The 15,557-nt window shown below is 39.9% G+C and overlaps 1 protein-coding gene across 3 annotated transcripts in view; it reads right to left on the reverse strand.

Moving 5' to 3' along the window:
- Positions 1-15,557, reverse strand: part of mRpS9 (mitochondrial ribosomal protein S9) — a 93,356-nt gene that overhangs the window by 65,018 nt on the left and 12,781 nt on the right. For all 3 annotated transcript variants that reach the window (XM_053781420.2, XM_070096354.1, XM_053781419.2), the window contains exon 4: positions 12,418-12,591. In XM_053781420.2, coding sequence (XP_053637395.1) covers positions 12,418-12,591 — 174 coding nt within the window. The remainder of the gene's footprint in view (positions 1-12,417; positions 12,592-15,557) is intronic.

The following is a 15,557-nucleotide window of genomic DNA, read 5'->3' on the forward strand; positions in this document are numbered from 1 at the left end:
TTACGTGCCAGGGTTGGTGCCGTACTTGTATGCATAAATTCTAGCGTCCTCAAATCAAGCAGGAAAAGGCTGGTAGTCCTGGATGTGAGAGAATGGGTCTCCATGGTCAGTGTGCACGGTATAAAAAAAATCAGGGACCCAGTGGTGCATTGTGGGAAAGCCATTTTATTACACCTTGTTCACCATGTCTAGCAGTAAGAAACTCCTCACTTCCTCACTCCTCGGCTAATTGGGGCTCTTTTGTTCCCAAGCAACAGTTCAAACACAGATGGAAGTGTCAGTGAAGATGAATTTCATGGTTTTGAGGAGTTTGTGACCGAAAGCAATGCCCAGGAAACTGACCTAAAGGAAGGAAGGAAGGAAGGAAGAAGGAAGGTAGAAGAAAGGGAGGAAAGAAGGAAGAGATGAGAGGAAGGAAGGAAGAAAGGAAGAGATGAGAGGAAGGAAGGAAGAAAGGAAGAGATGAGAGGAAGGAAGGAAGAAAAGAAGAGATGAGAGGAAGGAGGGAAGGAGGGAAGGAAGGAGGGAAGAAAGGAAGGAGACCATTAACCTAGGATAACTCAAAAAATTCAGACAGTGACTTATTTCCATGTGGGTTGGTGGGGTGGGGAGGAAGGGATGGGTGTTGACAGGCAGTGAGGGTGGTGAGTGGTGGTGTTATTTGTCATTGTGACACTAATTAGGCCGGTGACTCAGCATATTTACAAGTCCACCCCCACACAACAACTAAAAGCTTTACAGAAGCTGTAGCAGTTCTGGGAAGTGTCCATTGACTTCATATGTGTATATATGTGATAGAAAAATAGTAATAAACAACATTTTTTTATTGTTGGTTTGTGTAAGCATTTTATGTAAACAATATAATAACTGTGATAAATGGTTTGAAAATCTGACAAGTTGAAGACTGAACACATCGACTCCAGGCTGAGGGATTGATTACCTCAAACTCCTCACCTTACACGTTCTGCTTTGTATTGGACTGATGAAGCCAATGTGTGGCGAAACGTTTCCTGAATAAAGATTCCCATATGTTGCATAAGTGTCTCAATCTTCAATATAACAACTGTTTGTGCAGTTACTGTGTAGCAGAAAATGAGTGAATATATATTCAATATACCTTATACAGTGGACCCCCGCTTAACGATCACCTCCAAATGCGACCAATTATGTAAGTGTATTTATGTAAGTGCGTTTGTATGTGTATGTTTGGGGGTCTGAAATGGACTAATCTACTTCACAATATTCCTTATGGGAAAAAATTCGGTCAGTACTGGCACCTGAACATACTTCTGGAATGAAAAAAGTTCGTTAACCGGGGGTCCACTGTATTGGTCTCACAGGCCAGAAAAGTTACATGAAGGAAGGAAGGAGGGAAGAAGGGAAGGAGGGAGGGAAGGAAGGAAGGAGGGAAGGAAGGAAGGAGGGAAGGAAGGAGGGAAGGAAGGAAGGAAGGAGGGAAGGAAGGAGGGAAGGAAGGAAGGAGGAAAGGAAGGAGGGAAGAAAGGAAGGAAGGAAGGAAGGAGGGAAGGAAGGAAGGAGGGAAGGAAGGAAGGAGGGAAGGAAGGAAGGAGGGAAGGAAGGAAGGAAGGAGGGAAGGAAGGAAGGAGGGAGGGAAGGAAGAAGGGAGGGAAGGAAGGAAGGAGGGAGGGAAGGAAGGAGGGAGGGAGGGAAGGAAGGAAGGAGGGAAGGAAGGAGGGAAGGAAGGAAGGGAGGGAGGGAGGGAGGGAGGGAGGGAGGGAAGGAGGGAGGGAAGGAAGGAAGGAAGGAAGGAAGGAGGGAGGGAGGGAGGGAAGGAAGGAGGGAAGGAAGGAAGGAGGGAAGGAAGGAAGGAGGGAAGGAAGGAAGGAGGAAAGGAAGGAGGAAAGGAAGGAGGGAGGGAGGGAAGGAAGGAGGGAAGGAAGGAAAAAGGGAGGGAAAGAAAGAAGAAGGGAAGGAAAGAAGAAAGTAGGCAGGGAAAGAAGGAAGGAGGGAGGAAAGGAAGGAGGGAGGGAAGGAAAGAGGGAAGGAAGGAAGGAGGGAAGAAAGGAGGGAGGGAAGGAAGGAGGGAAGGAAGGAGGGAAGGAAGGAAGGAGGGAAGGAAGGAAGGAGGGAAGGAAGGAAGGAGGGAAGGAAGGAAGGAGGAAAGGAAGGAGGGAGGGAGGGAAGGAAGGAGGGAAGGAAGGAAAAAGGGAGGGAAAGAAAGAAGAAGGGAAGGAAAGAAGAAAGTAGGCAGGGAAAGAAGGAAGGAGGGAGGAAAGGAAGGAGGGAGGGAAGGAAGGAGGGAGGGAAGGAAAGAGGGAAGGAAGGAAGGAGGGAAGAAAGGAGGGAGGGAAGGAAGGAGGGAGGGAAGGAAGGAGGGAAGGAAGGAGGGAAGGAAGGAGGGAAGGAAGGAGGGAGGGAAGGAGGGAGGGAAGAAAGGAGGGAGGGAGGGAAGAAAGGAGGGAGGAAGGGAAGAAAGGAGGGAGGGAGGGAGGGAAAGAAGGAGGGAAGGAAGGAGGGAGGGAAGGAAGGAGGGAGGTAAGGAAGGGGGGAGGGAAGGAAGGAGGAAGGGAAGGAAGGAGAGAGGGAAGGAAGGAAGGAGGGAAAGTAGGTAGGAAGAGATGAGAGGAAGGAGGAGGGAACGTACGTAGGAAGAGAATGAAGAAAGGTAGGTGTGTGGGGAGGAAGGGATGTGTTGTGGAAGGCAGTGAGGTTAGTGAGTGGTGGTATGATGCATCATTGTTACACACGACACACCGGTGACTCAGCATATTTACAAGTCCACCCCCAGATTAGATTTTTTAGATTTTGCCACCGAAGTGGCTAGTTTATTGTGCACCCCATATCCATCCTGTGGACGGTAGCGCAAGAGCATATGGATACACAAAAAGCCTAGGAACTAGACCCCAAAGGGTTAACAGGAATACATATGAATTTATATCTACATATCTATAGTTCACTTATCTGTTACAAGCAAATTTAGGAAATTTGCTTAGTATATCTGGTATCTTATTTTCATTAATAAGATATCTTGACATGTCACATAGGTTATTATACTGTCTATCTCTATATTCCTCAATAAGTGGACAATTAAGCACATAGTGTTCAAGAGAGTGACCATATGCCTGACCACATAATTTACATTTAGTTTGATCATCATCTGTGTGTCTCCCAAACTGCCAGAAGTACTTGTAACCAAGCCTAAGCCTGGCCACTACAACATCAGTCAGTCTGTTCACATTGCAAGTTGCTCCATAAACATACTTATCTATGTTAATGTTATCATAGTGGGTTATAGATCAACGCAGACTTTATTCGTATACACTAAGAAATATTCACCTCTGTGCATATCTTGTGTCTCCCTCGTTACACTATTTGTAATCTTCATTATTATTACATTTATGGGAGAGCGCTAAAATCATAGGGGCCATACAGCACCTAGGGAATGGAAAGCAATAGGACTCGTTCCAAGGAAATGGAATGTAACTCCAATTCTTTGGATCAAGATCACTTCACCGGCATCAGGAGTCACTATTTTGTAAGGGTCGTTGTTCTGGAATTATTTACTTGCCAGTAAGAACATGGTTAACACCGGACTGCTTTATCGCGTCGTGTGTGCACATTATCACATTAATTCATCACATATATATCAGTTGAGAATTCATCGATAGGTTGTTGACATCGTACACTTGCACTATAATTAATTTTCTGATAATGAATTTCATTCCCAGTGGTATTTTTCTTATTGAAAACGATAGTAATAGAATTTATTGCTGTGGCAACTCATTTATATAATACAGGAAGGCCCCACTTATACGGCGGGTTAGGTTCCAGGCTACCGCCGTAAAGCGGAAATCGCCGTAAAGTGGAACACCCTTTTTTTCCACTTATAAATGCATACAAACACTAGATAACAAGTTTACACTAACATATATTAAGTTAGCAATAGAACCAGGCATCAAAAAACAATAAAAAGGTACAATACACACATAGTGCACTCATTACTTACCTTAAAATATTTATAGTCTTAATCTAGGGTGAGACAAGTAGTATTTATTGTAAGAAATCAAGTGTGGTATGTATTGTAATAGCCTCACCAGGCCACCCCACCCACACATACTATTCTATGATATTTAAGCATCCCAGAGCGATAAAATGTATATACAGTTCACTCATTACTTACCTTAAAATATTTGTAGTCTTAATGTAGGGTCAGGAGTAAGTAAATGAGATAAAACGAATAAATGAGAGAGAGAAAGAATGAATACATGAGAGGGGGCAGGCGCAGTTATGTAAACAAACCAGGCGAAGGTAAGTTTTGTAAACAAACGAAGTGTACACGTCTGGTTTGTGTACAAGTTACATTGTGTACAGGTTGTCTCTACATTGATACGGTAGAATTAATAAAGAAGAACACTCCCATTCTCATGTAACATCATTTTGAGAAGAAATGAAGCTCTGAGTGAAGGCAATGGAAATAAGTCACACTGACTTTTTTGGGTTATCCTAGGTTCTCTACACGTATGTTGTTATGTATGATAATCTATGTAACTGTATTTGTGTATACCTGAATAAACTTACTTACATACATACGAAAGGAATAATTTTCTACAGTTACCCCCAGTAACACATTTACTCTTATGTTAGATTAGAGAAAATGTTATTCTTGGCGTCACTTGTACAAGTTATGTGGCTCCCACATCTTATATTTATGTTTATTTATTCTATTGTGGGGTGTATTTATCATCTTTTTATGTTATGTATCGTGTTTATTATATAATTTTGAAAAAAATATCATGGATGGATTAATGAAAATGTGTATATTACCGTAATATACGACATTTAATGAGACTCGGTATTGTTATTATCACCACTTGTGCAAGTCGTCTGCTACGACATCTCACATTTGTTTATTTATTCTACTGTGGGGTGTATTTATCTTATTTATATGTTATGCATCGTGTTTATTATATGATTTTGAAAAAAATATCATGGATGGATTAATGAAAATGTGTATATTACCGTAATATACGACATTTAATGAGACTCAGTATTGTTATTATCACCACTTGTGCAAGTCGTCTGCTACGACATCTCACATTTGTTTATTTATTCTACTGTGGGGTGTATTTATCTTATTTATATGTTATGCATCGTGTTTATTATATAATTTTGAAAAAAATATCATGGATGGATTAATGAAAATGTGTATATTAACGTAATATACGACATTTAAATGACTCGATGTATGTAAGTTTATTTAGGTACAGGTATACATAAGTATAATTATCAGAGTATATATAAAATATGAAATAACTTTTAAAAACATTTGAAATTTTGGAGTTTCCAGACAAAATGGAGAGACTTAGTGCTTACTGAGCTCATGGAGAATGTAAACAAACAGGGTGGGGCACGGTGACCGTATTAGAAAGTCAGGTGGGGGGAGCCGTATAGTGAGTTTTGGTCATAATTTGAAATGTCCGTATTAGCGGAACGCCGTAAAGTGAAACGCCGTAAAGCGGGGCCTTCCTGTACACTATTTCAGAAGAACTTTATCGATTAGATATTTTGCAAGAAAACATCATCAAACCATCAATCTTTGTTTTCTTTCTAGGTTATGAGTATTTTTTATCTTTGCAAAAATTTCAAAGCTATCTTAAAATATTTTTTCTTTCATTTTGTAGTAGTTGTATATATGTTATAATTACTTATCTCACAAGGAAACAAACCTGGCATTCGGTCTTTCGTCTTATTTGCCGTAAATACCTAGTATTGGAAGATATCCTAGAGCAACTGGAACCGTTCCTTTCAAGACATGTGTAGTGGAGGAGGGAACACTGAAGACGTGTACAGTGTGAACACAGATGACGTGTGTACTGGAGGTGTGAACACAGGTAACGTGTGTACTGGAGGTGTGAACACAGGTGATGTGTGTACTGGAGGTGTGAACACAGGTGATGTGTGTACTGGAGGTGTGAACACAGATGACGTGTGTACTGGAGGTGTGAACACAGATGACGTGTGTACTGGAGGTGTGAACACAGGTGACGTGTGTAATGGAGGTGTGAACACAGATGACGTGTGTACTGGAGGTGTGAACACAGATGACGTGTGTACTGGAGGTGTGAACACAGATGATGTGTGTACTGGAGGTGTGAACACAGGTGACGTGTGTACTGGAGGTGTGAACACAGATGACGTGTGTACTGGAGTTGTGAACACAGATGGCGTGTGTAGGAGAGGTGTGAAAACAGATGACGTGTGTAGGGGAGGTGTGAACACAGATGACGTGTGTACTGGAGGTGTGAACATAGATGGCGTGTGTACGGGAGGTGTGAACACAGATGACGTGTGTAGGGGAGGTGTGAACACAGATGACATGTGTACTGGAGGAAATTTTTAGATTTTGCCACCGAAGTGGCTAGTTTATTGTGCACCCCATATCCATCCAGTGGACGGTAGCGTGAGAGCATATGGATACACAAAAGGCCTAGGAACTAGGCCCCAAAGGGTTAACAGGAATACATATGGATTTATATCTACATATCTATAGTTCACTTATCTGTTACAAGCAAATTTAGGAAATTTGCTTAGTATATCTGGTATCTTATTTTCATTAATAAGATATCTTGACATGTCACATAGGTTATTATACTGTCTGTCTCTGTATTCCTCAATAAGTGGACAATTAAGCACATAGTGTTCAAGAGAGTGACCATATGCCTGATCACATAATTTACATTTAGTTTGATCATCATCTGTGTGTCTCCCAAACTGCCAGAAGTACTTGTAACCAAGCCTAAGCCTGGCCACTACAACATCAGTCAGTCTGTTCACATTGCAAGTTGCTCCATAAACATACTTATCTACGTTCATGTTATCATAGTGGGTTATAGATCTACTCAGGCTTCTAACTGCATTCCTATAACAATCATTTTCATTATTTACTTCTCTCCTAATATTATTCCTAATGCTAGACACAGTTATACCAAAGTTATATTCTACATTCTCCTTCTGGGTACTCTTCTTGGCTAACATATCAACTTTATCATGAAGGAGTAATCCAATGTGTGATGGGATCCATAGCAATTGTACATTAATTCCTTTGTCCCTAATTTTTGAGTATCTATACCTGGCTTCCCCAATGAGCATGTTGTTGGAGTCATTATATGAGTCAAGAGCCTTCAATGATGACATAGAATCAGTAATGATGATAGAGTCAAGCTCAGTGTCATAGGTTAGCTTTAGCGCCATTAGGATTGCAAACAATTCAGTTTGCAGTGTAGACGACCAGTTGTTAATTCTTATGCCTAACTCAACAAATTTATTATCGTTCTTAACTAGGGAGGTGGCAACAAGAGCAGATGCAGCCCTGCCAGAAGACTCCTGTTTAGATCCATCAGTGTATATAACTTGTGATAACTTATTACTACCGGCTAGGTGAGAAATTTCTTCTTGAGCAGTTGCTCTAACAAGAGATTTAAGGAAGGGATTACTAGCAATGAGCTTCTTGGGAGGGACTTGTAGGTATGTGATATTAAATGAACACATCTTCCATGGAGGGGTGAAATGCTCTTGTTGCCTACAGTGATACAGTTCATGTAGGTTATAAAACTTAATGCAATTGCACGTTTTCACAATCCATTTAGATCTGTGTGTATTTACCTCTAGACACTTGGTAAGATTCACTGTGACAGTGTCTGGTTCGTTTCTCAACATTCTAATACCAAGTACAGTGTTAATTTCAACAATCCTATCACTGATACTAGAAATACCAAGCTCCTTCCTCATGTTAAGAACTTTTGTAGATCTGGGACAGCCAAGAATAATCCTGAGAGCTTCATTTTGCAATAACTCCAAGGGTCGGAGAGAACTTTCTCTAGCTAATATCAACATGGGAGCAGCATAATCAATTAAGGACCTAACATAGGCTATGTACATCATTCTCACGATTCTCACATTAGCACCATAGTTGGGATTGTAGCCAGCAACAGCTTTGAGAGCATTTAGCCTAGCTTTGCATTTCTTGTTTAGTTGTGGTATAGTGGATTTGTTAAAGGGTACATCTACACCAAGATATCTGTAAGTTTTAACGTAGCTAATGATTTCACCCTGCAAATAGATGGGTGGGGGATGTCGTTTGCTTGTTAAGATCTTTGTTTTAGAGGAAGATATTATGAGGCCTAGCCGATTACAAATTGCTTGAACTTCATTAAGAATGGTATTCATCTTCTTATGCCCTGTTGTATGGACCCCCACACTATTACAAACTTCAGAACCTCTTGTAGTTATAGGAAGCTGTCCAGTGACTTTATATGAGTATATATATGATAGAAAAATAGTAATAAAAATTTTTTGATGGTTTGTGTAAACATGTTTTGTAAACAATATAATGACAGCAAAGTTTGTGCTGTTATTGTGTAGTATACAATGAGTGAATACATACCAAATAGTCTTTATATTGGTCTCAGAGGCCATAAAAGTTACTTGAAAAAAATTAAATATTAAAAAATAAAAGAAAAAAGTAGGAAAAAACAAAATAAACTATTACCGGGTGACCGGCAGTCGATGTTGCCGTATGTGGTTCAATTTCTGTCAACTTCACGCCTCCATATCTCCGTAAGTATTGACGGCAAAAAAAAATTTTAAGCCTATAAAGTTTAGAAAAAAAAAAACTATCTTTTCATAACAAAAAAAAATTTTTTTTTTTCAAATTTTTACGGACTCCGAGAACAGGTTTGGGAGAGGGCCTGCCGACCCTGAAAGGGTTAATAAAATTTCAATTTAAATGAGGAAAATTGACTCGGCATACAAGCAGATCGGGTTATGAGCTACGTTACGGAACAGATTAAAGTTGTAAGAAGAGGTTCCACTATACCTTTAAAAATAGGTTAAACAACTATTGTATGTGAGTGAAAATGGTTTTATGTCGTTAAGCCTGCTGCAGTGCTGCTCTATTTTTAAATTATGACACTGGGCCAAATACTGAGCTTTGCCATGACATTCCACACATCATTAAGTGCTCAAAGCAAAGTAGTGTAAGTAAATTTTAATTTTCATTTAAACAATTTGTATAAACATTTGAGTTTCTATCATTTTTAATAAAGATAAATGATTACAGCTTTATAATTCTTTTCTTAGAACCCTATACAACTGGAAGTTAGGTAATATGCATAAATTGTGGAGCCTCTGTAGAAAGACGTAGACTCAGCTCTAGTGAAAGCCTTCTCTGCAACGAAAACTTCCCTACTTGTATCTAAATAATGTTCACTTATCCCCCACCCTTTCTAAAGCCTCCTCTTCATCTGCAATCCTGCTCTCCATCTTACCCTTAATTCTTTCAATAAAAACCCTACCATACAAATAGTTTACTTGGTATACTCAGTAGACTTATTTCCCTATAATTTTGACATTCTCTTTTGTCTCCCTTCCCTTTACATAAAGGAACTATACACAAAAGTACCAACCACTCCAAAACTACATCCCCACCTGCTTTTAACACTTCTGTCAAAATCCCACCAATCCTAGATGCTTTATCCCCTATCATTTTACCCACTGAATCATACATCTCTCCCACATTCACATCTGGCTCTTCTTCACTCCTAAAAGATGTTACACCTTCCTGGCCAATGCATGAAAATAATGCCTCCCTCTCTTCATCAACATTTAACAGTTCCTTAAAATATTCCCACCATCTTCCTAATACCTCCAACTCCCCGTCTACTAACTCCCTTATTCTGTTTCTAACCATTTTAACTATAATTTGTTTTCATGTATGGTGCTATTGTGTTAGTTTCTGGATGCACCTAACCCTTCTGGTACATACATATCCATCAGATGCTTCCTTAACCAACTTTATCTGAACCAGAATCATGGTAAAACACCCACAACACAACTAAGCAAGTACTTGGTGATTTAGAAATGTAACTGATTATCTGCCCAATTCTCCTTTGGTCAGGAAGGTAGGCAGGGTAAGCAGGAGTGTAAGGAAATCTGCTTACATGTTCCTCTATGCCAGATAACTGAACCTAGAGCCTTGTAATTGCAAGTCAAATGCTGTCCTGAGTGAGCTGCAAAGCCATAACCCCTGAAGACACAAGGAAAGGGAAGGGGGCCTTCAGCTACCCCATCTGCAGAATTTCGAAACGAAAAGGCCTAATATCCAAAAATAATAATTGGAAAATGTTGACATGTTACCAAAAACAAATTTAAGATTGTCTATGGTGCTATTCAATAGTGGTATTAGTTTGTTTATGCTTATAAGTTAAGCCTATAGACCTAGATGCCATTTTACAGTTTGCTGACAGCCTATCTTGGGTATTACCCAGTTTTCCCACTTAAACTTTCTCTGGCTATGGGTCTGTAATTTTTTTTTTTAACGTCAGCCGTCTCCCACTGAGGCAGGGTGACCCAAAAAGAAAGAAAATCCCCAAAGAGAAAATACTTTCATCATTCAACACTTTCACCTCACTCACACATAATCACTGTTTTTGCAGAGGTGCTCAGAATACAACAGTTTAGAAGTTTTTTTTTTTTTTTTCATCACACTGGCCGATTCCCACCAAGGCAGGGTGGCCCGAAAAAGAAAAACTTTCACCATCATTTACTCCATCACTGTCTTGCCAGAAGGGTGCTTTACACTACAGTTTTTAAACTGCAACATTAACACCCCTCCTTCAGAGTGCAGGCACTGTACTTCCCTTCTCCAGGACTCAAGTCCGGCCTGCCGGTTTCCCTGAACCCCTTCATAAATGTTACTTTGCTCACACTCCAACAGCACATCAAGTATTAAAAACCATTTGTCTCCATTCACTCCTATCAAACACGCTCACGCATGCCTGCTGGAAGTCCAAGCCCCTCGCACACAAAACCTCCTTTACTCCCTCCCTCCAACCTTTCCTAGGCCGACCCCTACCCCGCCTTCTTTCCACTGCAGACTGATACACTCTTGAAGTCACTCTGTTTCGCTCCATTCTCTCTACATGTCCAAACCACCTCAACAACCCTTCCTCAGCCCTCTGGACAACAGTTTTGGTAATCCCGCACCTCCTCCTAACTTCCAAACTTCGAATTCTCTGCAATATATTCACACCACACACTGCCCTCAGACATGACATCTCCCCTGCCTCCAGCCTTCTCCTCGCTGCAACATTCATCACCCATGCTTCACACCCATATAATAGCGTTGGTAAAACTATACTCTCATACATTCCCCTCTTTGCCTCCAAGGACAAAGTTCTTTGTCTCCACAGACTCCTAAGTGCACCACTCACCCTTTTCCCCTCATCAATTCTATGATTCACCTCATCTTTCATAGACCCATCCGCTGACACGTCCACTCCCAAATATCTGAATACATTCACCTCCTCCATACTCTCTCCCTCCAATCTGATATCCAATCTTTCATCACCTAATCTTTTTGTTATCCTCATAACCTTACTCTTTCCTGTATTCACTTTTAATTTTCTTCTTTTGCACACCCTACCAAATTCATCCACCAATCTCTGCAACTTCTCTTCAGAATCTCCCAAGAGCACAGTGTCATCAGCAAAGAGCAACTGTAACAACTCCCACTTTATGTGTGATTCTTTATCTTTTAATTCCATGCCTCTTGCCAAGACCCTCACATTTACTTCTCTTACAACCCCATCTATAAATATATTAAACAACCACGGTGACATCACACATCCTTGTCTAAGGCCTACTTTTACTGGGAAATAATTTCCCTCTTTCCTACATACTCTAACTTGAGCCTCACTATCCTCGTAAAAACTCTTCACTGCTTTCAGTAACCTACCTCCTACACCATACACCTGCAACATCTGCCACATTGCCCCCCTATCCACCCTGTCATATGCCTTTTCCAAATCCATAAATGCCACAAAGACCTCTTTAACCTTATCTAAATACTGTTCACTTATATGTTTCACTGTAAACACCTGGTCCACACACCCCCTACCTTTCCTAAAGCCTCCTTGTTCATCTGCTATCCTATTCTCCGTCTTACTCTTTATTCTTTCAATAATAACTCTATCATACACTTTACTAGGTATACTCAACAGACTTATCCCCCTATAAGTATATATGTATAAATTATTATTATTATTATTATAATCAAAAAGAAGCGCTAAGCCACAAGGACTATACAGCATATATGTATAAAGATACACAACATATCCCTCCAAACTGCCAATATCCTCAATCCCTCCTTTACAGTGCAGGCATTGTACTTCCCATTTCCAGGACTCAAGTCTGGCTATATAAAATAACCGGTTTCCCTGAATCCCTTCACTAAATATTACCCTGCTCACACTCCAACAGATTGTCAGGTCCCAAATACCATTCGTCTCCATTCACTCCTATCTAACATGCTCATGCACTAATAAATTAAAGAAAGAATAATAAAAATATGCAATAAATGAACATTATATAAAAAATCCAGTTATAGAAGAAACTTACATGCAAAACTTGGTAGTAATTAGGCAAGCCTGTGTAAAATAATACATGGAAGGGACGTCCAGTTTCATCAAATTCTGCTACTTTTTTCCGTGCAAAAACCTCAGTAGGGTGCTTCATCAATGGACGAGCACGTGGTTCAAATAATCCAGAAGGAAAAAGATACTCAATAGCTGTCTGAAATGAAAAATGCATATTACTGGACTAATACAGCATTATGCTATTACTATACATTCAATAAAGACAGAATCTTTGCTTCCTGTTTATATCTAGATTTACTGTTTTCATTGAAACAAAGAAGATCTTTCAAAAATTACATTTGTGGGATGAGATTTCATAGACTTTTAATGGAATAGCAGCCTATCAGTAAACCTCTTATTACTCTGTTAATAAAACATAATAACCATAAGTTTTGTTCCATTCTAACCTCCATTTTCTTTTCTGCTAAACTGTGCTTCCTTGTTGTATATGTGCTACCAACAGTGTAATTCAATGGTCAATATCGACAAATTTGTTCCCCATAAATGACCACTTCCACTGCTTATTGACATACCAGTTCTTAAGAAGAGGGTGAGTAAATGCCTTGTGAATCTCCAAATGTTACTCAATAGCCTTCCACATCCACATGGTTTATGAATGAAGGGATCCAAGTAGAATCCCCAGCTGGTCCCTCTTACCATTAACTGACAAAAACTGAGCAATTTTAATTATTATTTGAATAATAGTTTTTTTAAACACACTGGCCATCTCTCACCAAGGCAGATTGACCCAAAATAGAAACACTTTCACCATCATGCACACTATCATGGTCTTGTTAAAGGCATGCATATACGATAGTTTAGACATCCTTCTATACAGCAATATCCCAAATACCTCTTTTAGAGTGCAGGCACTGTACTTCCCATCTCCAGGACTAAAATCCAGCTAACAAGTTTCCCTGAATCTCTTCGCAAAATATTACCTTGGTCTACAGTTATTATTTCTTATGAATATCATTAATAATCTAAGGGGAAAGTGGAACAGAATTCTTCCTCCATAAGCCATGCGTGTTGTAAGAGGTGACTAAAATGCCAGAGCTAGGGGCTGGTAACCCCTTTTTCTGTATAAATTACTAAATTTGAAAAGAAAAACTTTTTTCTTTTAGGTCACCCTGCCTCAGTGGGATACCTGGAGTATACATGGAGAGGGTTCAGGGGTCAATGCCCCCACGGCCCGGTCTGTGACCAGGCCTCATGGTGGATCAGGGCCTGATCTGACCAGTTCATTGAAAAAAAAAAATTATTAATCAGACTAGTGTTAAAGATAAGGACTATGAAGCACAAAATGAACCCAAATCTAAAACCAAATTTGTTACGTAGGTTTAATTTTGTATTACCCACAGTTTTTAGTTTCTTGGGACCTCTGGGAACATAATCTCTGCAAATCTGAAGAGACAACCAAACTGTGACATGGAAAATTAACTTAGCTTTTTGAATTCTTAACTTCATCATTACACCCTTAATCACTGTCAATTCAGTTTCTGCTAACTTCATATCCCTTTTACCTTCCCCTTCATTATGTGAGGTCTGTTGTGTACAGTAGGAGAAAGTAGGAGAAACTTTTAGAGAGGGTGTGGTAGGTAAGTTTGGGGTGCCAGGTGTAAATGATAATGGGAGCCCTTTGATTGAACTTTGTATAGAAAGGGGTTTAGTTATAGGTAATACATATTTTAAGAAAAAGAGGATAAATAAGTATACACGATATGATGTAGGGCGAAATGACAGTAGTTTGTTGGATTATGTATTGGTAGATAAAAGACTGTTGAGTAGACTTCAGGATGTACATGTTTATAGAGGGGCCACAGATATATCAAATCACTTTCTAGTTGTAGCTACACTGAGAGTAAAAGGTAGATGGGATACAAGGAGAATAGAAGCATCAGGGAAGAGAGAGGTGAAGGTTTATAAACTAAAAGAGGAGGCAGTTAGGGTAAGATATAAACAGCTATTGGAGGATAGATGGGCTAATGAGAGCATAGGCAATGGGGTCGAAGAGGTATGGGGTAGGTTTAAAAATGTAGTGTTAGAGTGTTCAGCAGAAGTTTGTGGTTACAGGAAAGTGGGTGCAGGAGGGAAGAGGAGCGATTGGTGGAATGATGATGTAAAGAGAGTAGTAAGGGAGAAAAAGTTAGCATATGAGAAGTTTTTACAAAGTAGAAGTGATGCAAGGAGGGAAGAGTATATGGAGAAAAAGAGAGAGGTTAAGAGAGTGGTGAAGCAATGTAAAAAGAGAGCAAATGAGAGAGTGGGTGAGATGTTATCAACAAATTTTGTTGAAAATAAGAAAAAGTTTTGGAGTGAGATTAACAAGTTAAGAAAGCCTAGAGAACAAATGGATTTGTCAGTTAAAAATAGGAGAGGAGAGTTATTAAATGGAGAGTTAGAGGTATTGGGAAGATGGAGGGAATATTTTGAGGAATTGTTAAATGTTGATGAAGATAGGGAAGCTGTGATTTCGTGTATAGGGCAAGGAGGAATAACATCTTGTAGGAGTGAGGAAGAGCCAGTTGTGAGTGTGGGGGAAGTTCGTGAGGCAGTAGGTAAAATGAAAGGGGGTAAGGCAGCCGGGATTGATGGGATAAAGATAGAAATGTTAAAAGCAGGTGGGGATATAGTTTTGGAGTGGTTGGTGCAATTATTTAATAAATGTATGGAAGAGGGTAAGGTACCTAGTGATTGGCAGAGAACATGCATAGTTCCTTTGTATAAAGGCAAAGGGGATAAAAGAGAGTGCAAAAATTATAGGGGGATAAGTCTGTTGAGTGTACCTGGTAAAGTGTATGGTAGAGTTATAATTGAAAGAATTAAGAGTAAGACGGAGAATAGGATAGCAGATGAACAAGGAGGCTTCAGGAAAGGTAGGGGGTGTGTGGACCAGGTGTTTACAGTGAAACATATAAGTGAACAGTATTTAGATAAGGCTAAAGAGGTCTTTGTGGCATTTATGGATTTGGAAAAGGTGTATGACAGGGTGGATAGGGGGGCAATGTGGCAGATGTTGCAAGTGTATGGTGTAGGAGGTAGGTTACTGAAAGCAGTGAGAGTTTTTACGAGGATAGTGAGGCTCAAGTTAGAGTATGTAGGAAAGAGGGAAATTTTTTCCCA

The sequence above is a fragment of the Cherax quadricarinatus genome, chromosome 53 (genome assembly GCF_038502225.1).
Source record: "Cherax quadricarinatus isolate ZL_2023a chromosome 53, ASM3850222v1, whole genome shotgun sequence".
NCBI lineage: Eukaryota > Metazoa > Arthropoda > Malacostraca > Decapoda > Parastacidae > Cherax > Cherax quadricarinatus.